Source organism: Pristis pectinata, chromosome 3 (genome assembly GCF_009764475.1).
Source record: "Pristis pectinata isolate sPriPec2 chromosome 3, sPriPec2.1.pri, whole genome shotgun sequence".
In the NCBI taxonomy this organism is placed as follows: domain Eukaryota; kingdom Metazoa; phylum Chordata; class Chondrichthyes; order Rhinopristiformes; family Pristidae; genus Pristis; species Pristis pectinata.
This window is the reverse complement of record NC_067407.1, coordinates 34,090,239-34,111,168: the sequence shown is the minus strand read 5'-3', so window position 1 is coordinate 34,111,168 and position 20,930 is coordinate 34,090,239. Positions and strand designations below refer to the sequence as shown.

General features: G+C 41.5%; 1 protein-coding gene across 1 annotated transcript in view; it reads right to left on the bottom strand.

The window, feature by feature from the left end:
* The window catches only part of stil (STIL centriolar assembly protein), a 64,473-nt gene extending 49,765 nt beyond the window's left edge, over positions 1-14,708 (bottom strand). The window contains exons 1-4 of the mRNA XM_052011688.1: positions 14,542-14,708; positions 6,251-6,336; positions 6,046-6,153; positions 2,388-2,503 (exon numbers count right to left, since the gene is read on the bottom strand). Of these exons, the coding sequence (XP_051867648.1) occupies positions 2,388-2,503; positions 6,046-6,153; positions 6,251-6,291 (265 nt within the window). The 5' untranslated portion in view covers positions 6,292-6,336; positions 14,542-14,708. The remainder of the gene's footprint in view (positions 1-2,387; positions 2,504-6,045; positions 6,154-6,250; positions 6,337-14,541) is intronic.
* Between the last annotated feature and the right edge of the window lie 6,222 nt (positions 14,709-20,930).

Below are 20,930 nucleotides of genomic sequence, written 5' to 3'. Positions count from 1 at the left end.
CCTGGGGTGTGGCTGCTCGGTTGCTGGGACTGGAGGAGGCAGGCGTTGGGCTCGCGGCCTGGTGATTTGGCCGACGGACGAACCACTCTCGTGTTTGGCCTTCCACAGGACATCTGCCCGGGTGGCTACCTCACAGGGGTTGCTGAAGTCGGCGTCGGCTAACAGCAGGTGGATGTCATCGGGGAGCTGTTCGAGGAAGGCCTGTTTGAACATTAGGCATGGCTTGTGTCCTTCAGCCAATGCTAGCATCTCATTCATTAGGGCGGATGGGGATCTGTCCTCCAGGCCATCCAGATGAAGCAGGCGGGCGGTGCGCTCCCGACAGGAGAGGCCAAAGGTCCGAATCAGAAGGTCTTTGAAAGCCGGGTACTTATCTTCCTCTGGAGGCGACTGGATGAAGTCTCCGACCTGGGCGGCTGTCTCTTGGTCCAGAGAGCTAACCACATGGTAGTACTTTGTGGAGTCGGAGGTGATCCACCAAAGGTGGAATTGCGCTTCGGCCTGGTCAAACCAGATGCTGGGACAAAGTGTCCAAAAGGTGGTCAGCTTGAGGGCCACTGCATTGGCTGCTGTGTTGTCGTCCATTGTGCGGGTCCAAAATCCATTTGGACCGTCGGGGTCACCAATGTAGCAGTTGCTACCGTGAAATAAAACAAGACGCTAGTCGAAGGATTGCCAAACAAGAGCTGGTTTATTTTCCCGCCTTGCACGGACCTTTTAAGGGAGACTGTTCCTGCCCAATGCAACCGGCAATGATGTATATGCTACGTCATCAAGTCTTTCCCGCACGCGGGTTCTCCCCGTCGCTCGGGGAAGACGAAGGCCCGCCGCCATCTTGGGCCTCGTTGCTCCGACGCCGCACGACCCGACTGCCGAGCCGGTTCGCCTGCCCAGACGGTGAGTCGCGACAAAGGCAAATTTAAGGACGATTATAGTAATTTGAGGTGGTCCCAGAATCTGAAAGCATTAGGGGGTGGGGTTGTATAGTACTTAGCACCAAGCATCATTGATCAACAAGAAGCAACTAGGATCCTCAAGAAAGGAGGCAACTGGGCACAGGAACACAGAGTGATCCTCGGATGAGTTACATGCAACTGATACCATCTTGAAATGGAGGGAAAAAAATTTCAGATACAGTTGGGATGTGGGGGTACATAATAAAGGTGGGGGAGATCTAGAAGAAACAAAGGAGCAGTTGCTGGAGTGTCATAGTAATACAGAGGAACAGTCTAGCAGATATACAAGAGAAGGAGTCTGAAGTTTGCAATCAAAACTCTTACAACTTGAACAACAGGATCCCCCCCAATGCACGTACAATTCCTTTTGGATCCCCAGGCACTCCTCCCATTGTCATTTCTAATCAATCAAAACGTTTCACTAGGATCTACTGTTAAAAAAAAATTGGTACAACTTTAGTGCTTTGGCTACTTTTCCGTTAATCAAAGTATGTGTTTCTTTTAAAAAATATCAGAACACTGCCAAAAAAATGGAGTTCTAAAAATAGATTTTTTTTTACAAATCTGATTGGACTTTCATTTTTAATGAAAGCATGTATTGCTGAAACTCCTCAGATAAAAAAAAATCACATTACAACTGCTTCTTCCTGACAACAGTGTTGTTTGTGCAACTACGATTTGACAATTTTTTTTGTGTGTTTTTTTTACACATATAGGAATTTACTATAGGTACTAGATTATTAAAGTTTGAATATTTTATTTTTGTCATCAACATGATTGGACAGAGAGTTAGCGTAGATTTACAAAAGTTAAATAGTGTTTGAGAAATTAAATGAACTTTTTTTTGAGGTTGTAACCAATAGCATAGTTAAGGGAAAAATAGTGGATGCAGTTTACATATTTGGAATTTCAGAAGACCTTTGATGAGGTGACACATAAGAGGTTATGGAAACAAAGAGCAAATGGCATTGAGGGCAATACACAGATGTGAATTGAGGACGTTTATTCCTGACATTTTCGGAACAGGACCTATCATTTTGGAGGCTGTGACTAGCAGGGTGCTGAATGGATTGGTGCTGGAGCCTTAGCTGTTCACAATTTACTTTAGAAATTTGGATGAGGAGACCAAGTGCAATATCCAAGTTTACTGAAGATACTAAGGTGAATTGTAGTGTGGGCTGTGAAGAGGATGCAGACAGACTACAAGGACATAGAGATAAAATATAATAGGCTGTGGGGGGTCAGGTGCTGATTATATTCCAGTCAGATCAATACATTTTTGGATATCAGGGGAACTGAATGTTTGTGGGATTGGTACAGAAAATGTAATACTTAAATACATATTGCATTGGAGTAGCTGGAGACTCCAAAAATTACAATAATAGACAAAAAACTGATTTTTGAAAGGAAATTGCAGTTTAATGAACTTACCATCATCGACTACTACTGAGCCAAGCAGGAAACAGAAGAAAACTTTGTTTTCACTCTGTTTGGCGTGGCGATGGACCAGCCGCAAGGTTTTCTCTAACACACGCAGCTTTGGGTTTCTGTGGAATGTGATGTAGTTACTAAACATACAATTACAATGATAAAGGCTGCTAATCTCTTCACAAATAATTCAGTATGTTTTAAGCATTTGTGGCAGCAATATTTGTTTTTCCAAACTAAACCATTGCAGACCCTTAAAGGATTTACAATAGAAAATATTAAAAACAAAAAGAGCTAGCCTTCAAGGAAATAATTTCTGCTTTATTTTTGATATTTTTAACCACAGAAATTGCAATTTAAGTACCCTACAAACTGGTGCAAACATATCTAATATTCATGGTGATGATTCACGTGTACCAAAACAATCTCATGTTTGAATAACAACCTGCACTGAATCTTTCCATCTCAAGTAGTTAAGGACGTGTGTAACTACACATCAGGAGACAACATTTTGATTGCAATATCAATCTTCCTGCTACCACCATGAAATAACCTTTTGTGCATTTCGTGATCTTATCACTGATAGAAGATTGCCCTACTGCAAGCCAAAAATTGAAGCAAGTAGAGAATAAGCAAGCACAGAAGAGAAATTTATTTTTCTGAGGATCTGGGTCTCATTTATTTTCCTTTATCCAATTATCCTTTAAAAGTTCATGATGAACCACTTTTTTGAACCCATTGCAGTCCTTCTAATGAAGGTACTCCCATAATGCTGTTGGCGAGCAAGTCCCAGGATTTAGACTCACCAGCAACTTATCAGAACAAGTTTCTATGGCAAGTAAATACCACTGTTGCAAGTCTACTGGAACAGAATGGCTACTGGCATGAGTATTTCAGGAATGCAGGTCTTCAGCACTACAACCTGGACGTTGTCTAGTGCTATAACTTTTACTGTATCTAGTGCTCTCAGCTGTGCCTTAATATCAATTGGAGTAGATCAAATTGGCTGAAGTCTGGCTTCTGTGATGGTGGGGATCTCAGAAGGAAGCCAAGATGGATTATCCACTTGGAACTTTTGGCTGAATATTGTTGTGAATGGTTCAGTCGTATTTTCAATGTTCACTGAGGATACGGCTTCCTTGGAGCTTACGCTTCCTAGAAGCTGTTTAACTGTTTACCAGCTTTTATGCCTGGGCATAACAACAACTCGATCTTTCCATCTCAAGAGAATCCTTATCCACCGACATCTTCTACAAGCCCACTGATGCCTCGATTACAGTTCCTCCCACCCTGTCTCTTGCAAGGACGTGATCCCATTTTCTCAATTTCTCTGCCTCCGTCGCATCTGCTCCCATGTTGAGGCTTTCCACTCCAAGACATCTGAGAGGTCCAACTTCTTTTCTAACCAGGGCTTCCCCCCCATCTGTGGTTGAGAAAGCTCACACTCATATCTTTGCCATTTCCCACACCTCTGCTCTCACCTCCACCCCTCCCAGACCCAACAGGGATAGGGTCCCCCTTGTCCTCACATTTCATCCTACCAGCCTATCATTCTCTGCCACTTCTGCCATCTCCAACGGGACCCCACTACCAAGCATATCTTCCCCTCCCCACCCCTTTCTGCCTTTTACAGGGGCTGCTCTCTCCATGACTCGCTAGTTCATTCCTCCCCCACCACCCATCCTGCTCTCACCCCAGGAACTTTCCACTGGTCCCGCCACAGGTGCAACACCTGCCCCTACACCACCTCCATCCAGGGACCCAAACAGTCCTTTCAGGTGAGACAGATTCACCTGCACCTCCCTTAATATCACCTGCTCCATTCGGTGCTGCAAGTGTGGCCTCCTCTACATTGGTGAGACCAAACGCAGATGAGGTGACCATTTCGCAGAACACCTGCGCTCTGTTCGTAACTGCAATCTGCATCTCCCCGTTGCCAGTCACTTCAACTCCCCCTCCCACACTATCACAGATATGCCAGTCGTCGGCCTCCTCCACTGCCAGGAGTTTCAAGGGCAAATTGGAGGAACAGCACCTCATTTTCCATCTTGGAACCTTGCAGCCTAATGGCATGAACATTGAATTACCCCACTTTAAGTAATCCCCACACACTCCCTCCCACCATGCTTCTTCTCTCCTTCCCTTTCCTTGCCTCTCTCTCTTCCTTCTACCCCTTCCCCCCCACTTTCTCTCCTTACCTTTGACCCATCCCCCAGTAGATCCTCTCACCCCACCTCCCCTGCACATCAATATCTCTTATCTGCATCTACCTACCACCACCTTGTGCCCACCCCACCTCCCCTCTTGTCCACCTGTCGCTGCTCTGCTCTTCCCTCCTATATATTGGGCTTCCCCTTTTCCTATCTTCAGTCTTGAAGGGTCCTGACCTGAAAGGTTGACCGCCTGACTTTCTCCACAGATGCTGCCTGGCCTGATGAGTTCCTCCAGCATCATAGTGTTTTTAATTACTTAACATTAAGGATACAGTGATCTCAATGGGCTGTAGGACTAACTGAGATTATGGAGAAGCAAAAAGCTAGGCAAGTGAGCATTATAATAATGGATGAACAGGAACTGCTGCCAGTTAGAGCAGAAACATTTTAGATGAGTTCAACTGCAAGGAAGAAAGTACAAGGTTGACCAAGACATTACTGGAGATACCCATTCAAAAGCAATGACATGTATCCTTGGTTTCAGCAGCAGGTGTGTCGTGGCAGGATTCAAGTCAAAGTTAGAGGTGGGATAGGCAGTCTTGGTGACGGAGAAAATATACAGTTGGAGGCTCACCTCAGGGTCAAACACCACATCCAAGAATGGGAATGGTAGTCTCAGTTCATTGCCAGTGAGAGGGAGTTATTGACTGGGGAATGGAATTTGTGACTAAATGATCAAGGGAGGTTACAGAAGCCACAATCACATTAGATTAGGTATTTGGGAGAAACGTGCAGCATTGCTCACAACTGCCAGGTCAGTAAAGTGGAGCTGTCCATAACCCCAGAAGTCTCCCTCCATGCAAGTTAGGCGTGCATATGTACACACATGTGTGCATGTATATTTCTTCCAATATACAACCCTGAATATACTGCTCAAGGATGTCTATATCATGGGACAGAAGGCAGAACAGCTCTCTACAGAATTGGAAAAACTTGTTCCAAAAGCTCCATCCTGTCACTCCTATGACTCATTTCAATTTCTTATTCTGATCTCTCCACCCTGTGCCACTCCAATTACACACAAACCTCTGGACCAGTATGCAGCATCTTTCTCAGAGCTTTCTGTTTTTATCCCATTGCTTCACTCAACTATCTTCATGGTCTTGTTCTCTTAATTGTTTGAAAGAGTTTATTACATCCAAGTGTATGCAGGAAATTCAAAACATAAGAAACATACAAGAGAACACTCTGAAAATGCACAAGTGATTTTATACTAATTTTTGCTTGGATGCATTAAACTTTCCTGATAACTATGAAGATTTATCCTGATAACCTTCCATAAAAATTGTTAAAATTCAGCACTTAAATTTTTTCATGATATGCAGAAAGCAAAGTAAAAATACATTCAAACATTACAATGCCACACAACATCAGTTTGCAACTCGTAAGAAAATTGCTAAAATTAAGCCATATATACAGGGACAAAATATAGAATCTGTGATTCCTACCTATAGTATGCAAGTTGTAGGCTAACTGCATCACCAAGCGGCGTTGGATCCCATAAAGCTAACTTTGCCTTCGGAAAGGCAAAAGGTGTTATTCCATGTTCCAGAGGCCTGCAAAGACCATGAATGCATCTTTGAGAAAATATGCATCACAAAAACAAATTGTCAAAATATATGTTGCAACTCAATATAAATTTGTTTTACTTACTTTTGGGTCCACTGACTTTCAGCTTTATATGAAAATTCCATTAGATGAGACAGGAGGTTTGTCAAACTTATCTTCAATTTTTTATTCTGAAATGAAGCAATAATTTCAAGATTTACTAAATGTTGTTATCAACTGATGAAACCAAAAATGTTTGGTAAAGTCCAAGGGACATCTTGACTGAGAGAAACAAAGGACTGCAGATGCTGGAATCTAGATGAAAAAAAAACAAGATGTTGGATGAACTCAGCAGGTATTGATATTGGTTTATTGTCGTCATTTGTACCGAAGTACAGCGGAAAAACTTGTCTTGCATACCATTCGTACAGATCAATGCATTACACAGTGCATGGAGGTAGTACAGGGTAAAAATAGTAACAGAATACCGAGTAAAGTGTCACAGCTACAGGGAAGTGCATTGCAGGTAGACAATAAGGTGCAAGGTCATAAAGTAGATTGTGAAGTCAAAAGTCCATCTCAAACGACAAGGGAACCGTTCAACAGTCTTATCACAGTGGGATAGAAGCTGAGCCTAGTGGTATGTGCCCTCAGGCTCCTGTGTCTTCTGCCTGATGGGAGAGGAGAGAAGAGAGAATGACCTGGGTGGGTGGGGTCTTTGATTATGCTGGCTGCTTCACCAAGGCAGCAAGGGGTATAGACAGAGTCCATGGAGGGGAGGCTGGTTTCTGTGATGTGCTGGGCTGTATCCACAACTCTCTGTGGTCCTGGGTAGAGCAGATGCCATACCAAGCCTTGATGCATCAGGCAGCATCCAGGGAGAAAAGCAGATGGTCAACATTTCGGGTCAGGACCCTTCTTCAGGATTGAAGATAGGAAAAGGGGAAGCCAATAAATAGGGGGAATAAAAACAGAGCAGTGAATAGGTGGACAAAAGAGGAGAAGCAGGGTGGGCACAGGGTGGTGATAGGTAGATGCAGGTAAGAGATAGTGATAGGCAGATGTGGAGGGGAAGGAGGGGAGAGCAGATCCACCAGAGGGTGGGTCAAAGGTATGGAGGCAGGCGACATGGAGGAAGGGAAGGAGAGGAAAAGAAGACAGAAAAAAATGGCAAGGAGAAAAAAAAGAGATAGGATAGGAAAGGGAAGAAACGAAGCAAGGTGGGGGGGTTGGTTTACTTTATGTCAGGGTTGGTGCGGAGAGCAAAGTGTTCAGAAGAGGTGAGGTAAGAATGGGTGAGGGGAGCGGAAAAGTCAAGACGGCAGATGTCACGCTGACAGTTGGCTATGAAGAGGTCCAGGGAAGGTAACAGGCTCAGTGTGGGAGTCCAGGTGGAAGGAGGACGTCAGGGTTGGTGCGTAGGGCATGGAGAGCGGAGCGTTCAAGAGGGGTGAGGTTAAAGTGGGTGAGGGGAGCAGAAAAGTCAGGGTGGCTGATATCGACATCAGGGTTGGTGCAGAGGGTGTGGAGAACAGTGTCAGGGTTGGTGCATCACTGATACCAACTGTACAAAACCAAGGAACACCTAAGAATAAGGTAGTAACTAACTTTGAAGAAAGACGAATACGCAAAATATCATAACTTTTTTTTCTTTACGTTTGGTTTGTCTCATTAATGAAGGTATCACCACTTGCAACAGTCCACTCCAATTCCATCTGCTCTTCCCCATATCCTTTCAAAATTATACATTCAGTTGGAAATCATATAGCTTCTGACTCAGAATCTGTCAATGTTAAACAATACCCTTATATTCCAAAAACCAGTAAATGCTGCCAACACTCAACAGGGCAGGCAACATCTTTGGAAAGAGAAACAGAGTTAATGTTTAAGTTAATTCTGTTTCTCTTTCCAGATGCTGCCTTATCAGCTGAGTGTTTCCAGCATTTTTTTGTGTTTCAGATTTCCAGCATCAGCAGTTTTTTTATTTTCACATTGAGTTCTGTTGACATGTATGAAAAATATCTTGACAAACTAGCTTCATTCTTTATCTTTTGAAAAAAGTCTGTGCTCTTTTTTTTAAAACCAACAAGTGAACAACATTTTTTCCCTATTTATGATCACAAAAGTTTTAAGCTTAATAAACACATAACAATCTGAAATAAAGAAAACAAAAGCAACAGATTAGGAATAACAGGTATTAGAATGTATGAAAGAATGCAAAGCCATCCAACATTATGTTTTAAATTATTGGTATAAATGCATTAATGTTGCAAGTGAGGCGGACTAACTACTAGTGCGAGTTTCCATGTGAAGCTATGACTGTGGCTATAACAGAGACAAAGGCAAATGTCAGCTGGGTGGGAGTGAAACATCCCCAAGTGCAATGTTTGCTGGAGTGCAGACAGTGTGGCTTGACAATACCATTCTATAATATCACAGCTAATTCCAGTATTAAGAAATTATGAAGACATCAGCAAGTCATTTGACAAGGTCCTGCATGGTAGGTAGGTCCTAAAGGTTACAGCACATGGGAGCCAAGGTGACCTGGCAAACTGGATCCAAAATTGGGTTGGTGATAGGAGGCACAGGGCAGTGGTAGAGGACATTCTTCTCAATTGAACCTGAGACGTGTGCAAGATAATACATTTTGAGGTCAAATAGGGGAGGGACATAAATAGTAGGAAGAAATGTTAATAGAGAGAGACCTAGGGGTCCAAGTCCATAGTTCCCTGAAAGTGGCAACACAGGTAGAGGAGTGGTGAAGAAGGCATATAGCATGCTTGCCTTCATAGATCATGGCAAAGAATACAAGAGTAGGGATGTTACGTTGCAACTTTACAAAACACTGGTTTGACCACACTTGGGAGTATTGTGTGTAGTTCTGGTAGCCACATTACAGGAAGGATGTGATTGCACTGGAGAGAGTGCAAACGAAATTCATCAGGATTTTGCCTGAATGGGGGAAAAGATTAGTGTAAATGGGCAAAAATGTTGGCATGAACATGTTGAGCCAAAGGGTCCATCTCTATGCTGCACAGCTCTTTGACTACTTTATTACATTGCTGGTGTTCACAATACACCACAAAATAATGAGATAGAAGAGCAAATCTGTGGGCAAAATTCACAGTAATGTATCAGAAAGGAGACCTTAATTATCCTAACATAAATATGGGAGTGGGATTTGAATACGAGTCACTGAAAAGCATGGGAGCAAAGCTGTAGGTTTTAAACCAAATAAAACCTCGTGCTGGATCTAATTCTCAGGACAGAAACACAGGCAATATTAATGAACAGCAGTTATGGAAATGGACAGAACTTAACAGTGAAAATATCAACTGGAACACAGCTAATTTCCCTGATATGAAAAGGGAAATCTGGTGCAGCTAACCTAAAGCAGGAAAACGCTAAATGAGCAATGACAGACTTCCAAGGCACGAGCCAAGAATACTCTCAGGAGACAAAAATGCATCACTGCTGGTACTCCCCAGATGACAAGAAAAAAGTAGAACTAAGAATGAAATGGGTTTAAAAGCATAAAAGTCGCAATCATTGGAAATTGACATGAAGTGTTGATTCTGTTTCTCTCTCCACAGATGCTTGACCTGCAGGCTATTTCCTGCATTTTCTGTTTTACTTTAAGAACAGAGTAAAATAGTCTATGACAAAAATCTAGTACTGAATTCAGTGGAAAACAAAGCAGAGTACAGAGCCATTAGATAAATTGAAAAAAAATGAGAAGGGCAAAGATCATAAATCAGAATAAAGAGATTAGTAAAGAACATGAAAGGGAACCCAAAAATATTTGAAAAGTGATAAAGAAACCCAGATAACTGGAGGCAATGATGAGAGGCAGGAAATAAAATCCTACAAGAAGAACCTCTGACCTCAACTGAAGTTTGAATATAATACACACTTTGCACCTGCCTTCATAAAAGAGAGGATGAAGTTAATGTTGCAAAAGAGAGGGGAGTGGATATATTGGTTGGATAAGAAAAGGTGGTGTTAAATTAGTTGCCAACACAAAGCTTATGAAGTCATCCACTCTGGATAAGATACATGCTGGCTTTCTGAGGGAAGTTAAGGTTCTGATTACAATCTTTCAATTCCCCTCAAACAAGAGAATCGGTGCAACAAAGGTGCTGGAGTACTGAAAGATTACAAGTGTTTGAAAGAGTTAGGGGAAATGGGGGACAGGAAAGGGAGATAGACACACACACACCAACGTTTGGATATTGAACTTCCAAGGATGTATGGGACATCCCAATCTGCCAATCAAGCAAAAGGTATACATTTTTAAAAATACATCATCTTTAAAATGATGCTATTTTAAGGGTGAGAATTGCAAGAAAGACAGTGGGATGCATATTCATAAACCCTCAAGCTGGGAAGGAAAGACAGTACAGCTATCTAGAAAATATGATGTTATTGGCCCTCAATGCAACAAACCAACATACAAGCAGCATGGATAATAATTCATTTTGGTTCACATTTTAAACATTCAAACAAAATAAAGATTGAGACATATACGTGGGAAACTAAATTAAAAGACCATGAAATTTTAAAAAGTGTATTTTTAAGGACTTCCCTATCCAGGTGCAAAATCCTTTCTTCCACCCCAGATCCGAACTGATTTTACTGCAGTAATTATGCCCAAGTTATTAAGGACTCAGTTGACACTTCATTGAACAATGCTTAACATTTTTAAATTGTCCAGATTTTGGAACTGTAATGACAGCAAAGCCGTCAGCATTCACTGTCATTATACTGTGAAGCTGACAGCAATTTTTTGGACAGCACTGAAACAGCCCCTTTGGCCCATCAAGTCCCATGCTGACATCAACCATCTGTTTACACTTTATTCTTCTCACACTCCCATCAACTCCCCCCACCCATACACTGGGGACAACTTACAGCGGCAGATTAACCTACTGAACCACATGTCGGCGGGATGTGGGAGGAAACCGCAGCACCCAGAGGAAACCCACGCAGTCACAGGGAGAACATGCAAACTCCACGCAGACAGCGCCGGAGGTCGGAATCGAACCCTGGTCGCTGGAGCTGTGAGGCAGCAGCTCTACCAGCTGCGCCACAGTGCCATTTTGTGCAAGTGCAGTGGACTAGTGAAAACCAGGAACCTTCAGTACCTGATGGGATTCGTTTAACCCAAGGCACATTGAAGAGTTACTGAAATGACTGAGGTGATAAATTTGAGGGTGGCTTCTCTCATCGTTAACACAGCACTGTGCACACTACAGAGTACTGGCAAATCAACCTTCCCCAGCAATGTTGGCACTCCTGATTTGCTGAGGGTCATGAGGGGGATCTTATAGAAACATATAAAGTTATGAAAGGGATAGATAGGATAGAAACAGGAAAGTTGTTTTCACTGGTAGGTGAGACTAGAACTAGGGGCCATAGCCTCAAGGTTTAGGGAAGTAGATTTAGCATGGAGATGAGGAGGAACTGCTTTTCCCAGAGTAGTGAATCTGTGGAATTCTCTACCCAGGGAAGCAGTAGAGGCTAGCTCATTAAATGTATTTAAGACACAGTTAGATAGATTTTTGCATAGTAGGGGGAATTAAGGGTTATGAGGAAAAGGTAGGGAGGTGGAGCCAAGTCCACAGCCAGATCAGCCACGATCTTACTGATGGCCTACTCCTGTTCCTATTTCTTATGAGTCTGCAAATATGGAAATCCAGAAGTTGTCATCAGCAGTACCCTGCTTTTCCACAGGGTGTACTCCAGAAAGGAAGAGAAATCTTTGCAGAGAGAAATCTTTTGAAAGGCATGTACTTAGCAGAACTACAACTTTTTCTGCACTATATCGGCACCAAAAATATTGTAGAACAAGATGTAACAAGTTTTTTTTAGGAAAACCTATTAAGCTATAACTGCCACTGAATACCTCTCTGGTCCTGAAAATCTGATGTTTGGAGTATAATTCTCTCAGAATAAATTTCATAGCTTTAAAAAATTTAAAAAAATTGTTTGATATTTCCATTTTAGCCCAATTCTTCTGCATGTACCAATTATTTTGCTCTCTAAATTGATTAAAGGATCATTTAAAAATCAGTTTTCTCATTGTCCTTTGTTGTATGTAAGAATTCTGCAATGTAATTAGTTGCTGAACCTGCTTGAAGACATTTGCTGGACACCATAGAAATCTACTCTATGATGATACCAGAACAAAATTTATCTGGTAAAGGGAAAGCCATACCAGAGATTGCTAGACCCTTTATAGGCAGCATTCTTTGATAGCAGCATGAATATTATCACTATACCTGACTGTAAAATACAGGTCAATTAATCCTTTTATGCAGTGAGGATATTATAGAAAAGGATGAAATTCATATCTAATAACTGATGTTGCATGGATTGGATCTGCAAAGACTGCAACAAATGCACCACATGAAGAGCAGGCATTACTGTTATCAACTTCAATATCTGTTCAAATGCATCTGTGGGTCCCAGATGTTATTGTTGTTAAATGATTATCTTACATCATATTTTTCTCATATTTCCTGAGGATATAACAGGCTACCATTCAGCCCATCAAGACTATGCAAGCTCTCAGTCCATTTCCCAACACAATTTTCCCGTAACCTATTCTCTCTCACGTGTCCATGAACTCCTCTCTTCCCACCTCTCCCCCACACTCTAATAATTTTACCATCTAAACACTACATATTGTGGACATAATTTCTAAAGTAAGTTTAATGTTGCAGTATACTTTTCACAAAAAAAACACTTCCATTGAAGAGAAAAAAAACAACCAAGTAAACAGGCAATGAAAGTCACAGAGCTATTGAAGGAAGCAAGTCTGATATTTGGGGAAAAAGCAAAGGGGCATAGCTTTGAAAGAATGATGTGGGAGAGTAGTGAGGAATGGGCCAAGATAGAAAGGCACGCCAAAAGGCTAATGAGGCAACACAAGCACGCCTGCTGCAAGGATGAATAGAAAAGACATCTCAAGTATACTCCAAATTGCTTAACTTTTTTTTCTGCACAATCATTTATTAGTTGTTACAAAGGGCACAAATGCTCCTTAATATCAGACGATGGCACAAGCAGCAATATACTCTTCAAACAAACAAAATGTTACCATCCAATGGCTCGCACTGCACACACAATATATGAAACCAAAAGGGAGTCAGGGCAACAAGTCAGTAATGCATTGAAGATATTGTTGATTGTATACAAGTTGACAACAAGCTCAGTTTGCCAACTGAAATAATGAATTCGCCATAATTTGTGAAACATCTGCTATTAGCAGGGCAAAACTGGACTACATCCAGTCAAAACAGATGGAAGTGAAAGGATAATCTATAATGGTTACACAAGGAGAAATCAGGTTGGTCAAATGCCAAATACAATCAAAAATAGCTGTTTAACTTTTTGCTTTTCAGATTATTCAATTAACTTATTTCCTTTAATATTATTTATCAAATATTTTATTGGTAATTCGTAACTCTGAGATGCCCAATATCTGAATATTTCATGACATTTAATTCATTACAGAATTAGATTACAAACTAAGTCTGTTAAATCAATGAAAATAGAAATCAATGCTAGCCACCGCCGCTACCTCACAACAGCATAAGGCTCAACCCTGACCCCAAGTGCCTTCAGTGCGGAGTTTGCACGTTCTTTCCGTGACCAGTTTCTCTCGGGGGCTCCAGTTCCCATCCACATCCCGAAATAGTGCCAGTTAGGATAACTGCTACTGTAAATTGCCCCAAGTGGCTGGTGGGAGAATGGTTACCAGGCATGTGTAAGAGAATTGGTTGCATGGGAAAATAAGTAAGGATCAGGATTCATGGATTGCTCCGAGAGCCGGCGTGGACTCAATGGGCCGAATAGCATCTATATCAGAAGGAAACATGTTCAGTAAACGTGTGCGGGCAGGCAAATTGAAGAAAGAGTGCAGGTGTTCCGTCTTAGGTACCCGGCAGTTTAAGTCTGTTAACCTGGCATTTAATTAAAATTGAAGGTTGTCTGGTTGAAGAAAAAGGTTTGTTAGTTGCGAATGGAACCGAAACCATTGAAAAACTGACAACACTTGAAAAGCAGTAAGTTATCTGGAGTCTAAAATTCCAAAAAGGCGAACAAGAGAAACAGGTGTGAACCTGGGAACCAGCAGATCTGTCGCCCTTGTCTCTTTAACGCTGCTGCTGAAATGCAACGCACTTAGGTCAAAACATCCGCCGGTGGTCAATGCAACACAGAGGCAACGATCCCGAGTATCTTTCAGTTCAGTTCACAACGAATAAATAAATAAGAGGACGGGTTGCCGCGGGAGTCACAGCGTGAAACTTCACTCGGCTTCATTAGGAACAGTAACACGGCCGCCGCCTCTCCCACCCCAACGGCCTCCTTCCGGACTCGCTACCACTCACCTAAACCGGCACGATCACCCACAGTTTAACCATCGACGACTTCAGCCGAAGACCTTCCCCAACACTTCCAATGACAGTGACAACCACTTACAGCGATCACGTTGACAAACGCCCAGTCCCTCGCCAACCTTTGCCTTCACTGTTCTACTCACCTCCCCACCGCACTCTTTCAAAAGTAAATATGGCGCCACGTTCCTGCCAGGACGCGCGAGCACCAATCGCGCGCCGCCTCTCCCGCCCTGTCCAATCCCCCGCCGCCTCTCCCGCCCTGTCCAATCCCCGCCGCCTCTCCCGCCCTGTCCAATCCCCCGCCGCCTCTCCCGCCCTGTCCAATCCCGCGCCGCCTCAGCCACCGTCCAATCCTGCGCCGCCTCGCCTGCTCTGTCCAATCCCTGGCCGCCTCTGCCGTCTTGGCCAGTCGTATAAAATAAATTGGAGCGGTTAGAGCTTTTTTCCCTGGGCCGGATAGCAATCGCGGTGAGATTTTTGTTGCGGTGAGATTTTTGTTGCGCTTTGTGATACCATTCAATCACTCGGCGCCTCTCTCGCACTCAATTTTAGCCAAGCGTCGAAATAACTCAGCTGGCTCCTGAGGGCATGCACTCACCTACCTCAGGGCAAGGCAATGAAAATTATTGTCTCTCGATGTTTAACCAAGTTATGCGGTTTATTAATGGTGACAACATGAAATGAGAAACACAAAGACAGTTACACCAGTTATGAAGTAGCCGGTTCATTTAAAACACAAAATTTGTATAGGAAAACGGGATGAGGTTGCTTGTCCATTTGGCTCCCGATAACACGCCCCAAAGGAATCGGGTAATATAAGCACTATGCGAAATATTAGATTATAATCAGACAGTTTCTTAAAGATGGACAAAAGATTGAAGAAAAAAGCAGTGAATTAAATCAATTCTGATGTAAGTTAATTAACTTAACGTTAACGATGACTCAAGAGATTCTGCAGATGCTGGAATCTGAAGCAACACACACAAAATACTGGAGGAGTTCAGCCGGTCAGGCAGTGCTAAGTTCCTCCAGCATTTTGTGTGTGTTGACGTTAAGGCCGTTTCTCTGTCCACAGATGGTGCCTGATCTGAATGTTTACATCAGTTTCTGTTTTTATTTAAAATATTAAAAATGACTAAAATTTTGGGGAAAGCTTTGGCTTTAAAAGTCCCAAGGATTAGAGGCAGGAGAAGGCCATGTTGTCCATTGAACCTGCTCCATCATTCAATAGGCTGTAGCTGATCCTTTTACCTTATCCACTTTCCTGGCATACTCCATGATTCCTTTAATGTCTACCCAAAGCCACAAACAAAATTATTCCAGCATATATATATTTAAAAATATTTTCTTTTTCTCCTTGGATTAAATTATTGGATGTTTTCATTTTTGCTACAAAGATTTGCATTTGTTTTTACTTTCAATTTTCAGAAATTCTGATTCAAGTACAATTTTTCCAGGCACTTTGCTATACCTGGATTTGACTGTAAAACTCTTTTGCCATAAGTGTTTTTTTTCAAGTGTGATATAGATGTTTAGGATCACGTCATGTTGACTTAACCTTGATTGATAAGCCCTACACTGTCATACCTATAATGGCAAAAGGCACTTGCCAGAATTAATGCATATTCATTGGGAAATTGACAAATAACCTTAAATATATTCTGTCTAATTTGCAAGATATAACATGTTTCATTCATCTGTCAGAAAAAAATCTGGTAGTCGCAGATAATCAGTATATAAGAGCACAATTTACAAACATCAGATTATTCTCAGAACCATATGAGGAAAAAGATTGAGTAAGCATTAGAAAAATAAGAGATGATTTTATTGGAATTTAGTAAGTTCTTTCAGGGCTCAACAGGCTGGTTACAAGAAGAAAGTAAGATAGGATATTTATTTATTTGTCACATGTACATCGAGACACACAGTGAAATACGTCTTTTTGAGTTGCTAAGCATGTGCTGGGGGCAGCCCACAAGTGTCGCCACTTTTCTGGCGCCAGTGTAGCATGCTCACAGCTCCTAACCTGCACGTCTTTGGAATGTGGGAGGAAATTCATATGACTGTGGAATCTAGAACCAGGGGCTACAATCTCAGGATAAGGGGTAGGCCTTTTAGAATTGAGATGAGGAGAAATTTCTTAAAAGGGAGGTACATCTTTAGAATTCTCTAGACCAGTGGGTTGTGAGGGCTCAGCCATTGAGTTCAATCAAAATAAAAATCAATAGACTTTTGAATATTGGGGAAAATCAAGGGATTTGATGCTGATGCAGAAAAAATAGAGCTCATCGGAAATGAGCTTGATGAAGTATGAAACAAGCTCAAAGAACCAGGTGGCCTGCTCCTGATTCTTAGGTTCCTTATGTAGAACTGATCGACTTTTTTTTTGTAATTCGGCAATATTATTCACTCTGATGTCATTGTTGAGATGGGCTGAGGTGGAAATGAAAGTAGTGAATAAGTTGTACAATTTGATGCTGAGCTCAAATCAGATAGGAGATTGCAGATAGGATGTGCTAGAACAATCTTCTTCGACCTGAGGCATTGACCACGGTGGAGAATAAATCAATGCAAAAGTCTAGAATTTTTGGTTTGGCTGAAATTCTAAATAGTTGTGCAATTAAAACAGCCCAATCCAAGATCTGTTTCTGGATTGTACTGGAATCAGGGTTTTTTTTGCAGAAAAGTGGACAAGGTAGAGGATCAACAGAAGTCTTACTGAATTACGGGGCAGGCCTGAGGGGTGGTATGGCCCACTCCTGCTTCTTAACTTTGGCTTCTGAAAGCCAAAGCCTTTCATTTGTCCTAAAATTTGAAATAAAAACTGAAATTAATGGAAAATCTTTGGAGGGTAGGACATGTGACCCAACTATTTACAAAAGGAGAGAGAGAGAAAATGAGCAACTACTGACCTGTTAGCCAGATGTTAGTCATCAGGAAAATGCTGGTATCTATAATGAAAGAAATAATAAACAAGACCTTGAAAATAATAGGATTGAGCAGAGTCAACATGGATTTATAAAAGGAAAATCTTGTTGACAATGGAACTCCTTGATGCTGTGATGAGTAGAATAGATAAAGGGGGACCAGTGGATGTGGTGTATATGAATTTTTTTTAAAGGTGTTTGATAAGGTCCTGAACAGAAAGCTGATTAACAAGGTTAGAGCAGACGGAATTGGAGGTAAAATACTGACATGGATTGAGAATTATTTATGTGAATGCGTGGGAATAAATGGATCAATCTCAAATCGGCAGACTGTAGCTAGTGTGGCACCACAGGGAGAGGTGCTTCGGCCCCAGCTTTTTGTTTACAATTTCTATCAACAATTTAGCTGAGGATACAAAATGTCATATTTCCCAGTCTGCTTACAATACTAAACTTGTTAGTATGGAGGAGGATATGAAGCTTCAAAGCAACATGTGCAAGCTAAATGAGTGGGAAAGAAAATGACAGACAATATGGAAAAGTGTGAGTGGGCAAGCGATTAAGAGGGCAAATAGCACGTTAACCTTTATTATAAGAGGATACGAATACGGGGATAAGGAAATCTTATTATAATTGTACGTCCTTGGTGAGACTGCACGTAGAATCTGTGTACAGTTTTGGTCTCTTGACCCAGGGGAGGATGTACCTGCTATAGACTGATTCCAGGAATAGCAGGTTTGCAGTATGAGGAAAGATTGAGTTGACTAGGACTGTATTCTCTGCTCTTCAGAAGAATGAAAGCGGAATCTAACCAAAACATATAAAAATACTGACAGGACTTGACAAGTTAGGGAAGATATTTACTGGTTGACGAGTCTGGACCAGGAGGCAGAAAAAGGGGTAGGACTGAGATGAGGAGAAATTTCTTCATTCAGAGGTAGTGAACCTGTGGAATTGTCTACCCCAGGGGGCTGTAGAGGCTCAATCATTGGGTTTCTAGACATCAAGGGATTCACAGAATATGTGGATGGTACGGGAAAATGATGCTAGAAGGTCGATCATGATTTAATGAATGGAGGAGCAGATTTGATGGGCCAATGACATACTCCACTCCTACTTCTTAAGTAAATACTCAGATGGTCCAACAGTATCTGTAGAGGGTTGATGATCTTTCATCAGAACTGATTTACTTCACTGTCAAACCTTTACAAGAATGCTCACCTTATGGAAGCTCTGCATTTTAATATTTGGTGGTGTTCTTCTGGATGCATTTTTTCCTGAGTGTCTCCCAGTTTGGTTTTGTTGGAGGTGGGGTGGGGAAATCCATTTATCTTGACCTAACATTTATATTCTTTCAGCCACCTGGCTGGACAAGTAGCCACAAGATCTACTACTTGTTTAGGCTAAGATGTCTTACCCAGAGACCATTTTTAGGATTTTGAGGACTTCAAAGGACATTAGTTACAGCAGTTTTTTTTAACCTAGTCTTTAAGTGCTAAAATTGCAGATAGATCTACTTTTCTTTTTTCCCCTTTCTCTCATACTATCTGGACATATTTCACAACTTGATATCTTTTCAAAACTGTTTAAGCATCGTATACTCATTTTAACATTGAATTACAACTTTATAACTGTTCAGAGATTTAGCTTTATCTGTTGTAGGCACAAAGGTAACTAGAGATTATTTACTGGTACTCCAGCAATAATGCTGTAACAGTTATTAGTGTATATATATGCCAGTCACTAGCAAGAATTTAATACAAATTAACTAAGAGTGCACACCCACTCACTCAATTTCTACACAAAAAGTTTCAAGAAAGTGAACTAATTTCTTCTCAAGATTAAAAGATTGCTAAAATATTTATTTATTGCATAAAATAATTGGTTAATGTTAGGATTGTAATCTAATCTTCCTGGATTCTGAACCCACTTTTAGATAAGTGATTGTAATTGTTTGCAAGTTATCTATAGTTGTTTGTTAAGCACTCTTTTTTGAAAGTGAATGGGTAGCAAAGAGGGTAGGAAATACTACGGAAAGATTAATCCCACAGACATACAAATGATTTCATCTTTTTGAGGTGGGAACAAAATTGATAATGCAAAGATTATATTGTAAATCAAAGAGGTTTGGACCCTACAAAAACAGATGAGAACTCAAAGAAATCAAATACATAATTACAGTACTAAGAATTTCATTGGTTATTGCTGTACATTGTGACATCTTGGCAGCTAAAATAACTAGATAAACAACATTTTAGCCCCACCAGCTAGTTAATATACTTGGCAACATCTCAATGTCTGCCTGCAAGTTATGCTCGTAGCTCTTTTTCACAAGCAGGCAAGAGGGACGCCTGCAAAAAACTGGAGGGGCTCTTCTTCATTATGCAAATCAGGCTATGTTGTCATTGATTGGAACCCAACTACTTTAACCCAAGCCATGAATGGGCCAGGTGGAGCCAGGGTAGGGGTCTAGAACACCAGGAGTCAGGAACATGAGTAGGTTTGAACTGGAGCTAGAGTCCAGAGTGTATGTATGTTTCCTGCTCCATTTAAACTCGCCGCATTCATTGGCAAATTTATTGTACTGCTCTGTAATATGTGAAAAAAATTAAACATAAATTATACACAATTTTTACAAAAACAAAACACAATTAAAACAAAAAAAAGTCAATTTTAGTGCAAAGTGATTAGAATAGTCATAGTGTTGCTAAACTGTCGTGGTATTAGGGTTTTGCCAGTTGGTTCAAGAACCAAATGGTTGAAGAGAAGTAGCTGTTCTTGTACTTAGTGGTGTGGGACTTCAGGCTTCTGTACCTCCTGCCCAATGATAGCTGTGAAAAGATGACATGGCCCGGATGGTGGGGATCTTTGATGATGGATGTTGCCTTCTGTAGATACTACTGATGGTGGAGAGGGATGTGCCCTTGATGTATTGGGCAGAGCCCACTACTCTCTGCAGCTTCTTACATTCCTGCACATTCGAATTGCCGTACCAGACCATGATGCAATCAGTCAGGATACTTCTAACAGTATATCTGTAGAAGTTTATTAGAGTGTTCAGTGACAAGCTGAACCTCCTTAACCCCCTAAGCAAATAAAGATGCCGACATGTTTTCCTTATGATTACATCTATGTGCTGGGCCCAGGTCATCCGACATGTTAATGCCCAGGAATTTAAAGCTGCTTACACTCCACCACCGATCCCCCAATGTAGACTGTGCATGACTTTGACATGCAGATTTTGACTCCAAAATATGGAATAGAGATTTACTGTAGCTCTATCCTTGGGAATCTGGGAATTCTGTACTGCCACTTTTGCTGGTGAGGGACATTCCAGGGATTTTGGCCCTTTGCTGTTTAATTTTCATTTGAGGCCATTCCTAATAGTATATTTGAAAGCTGAACATGTGTAAGCAGTTAAAGAAAAATACTAAAACCACTGGTGAATCAGAG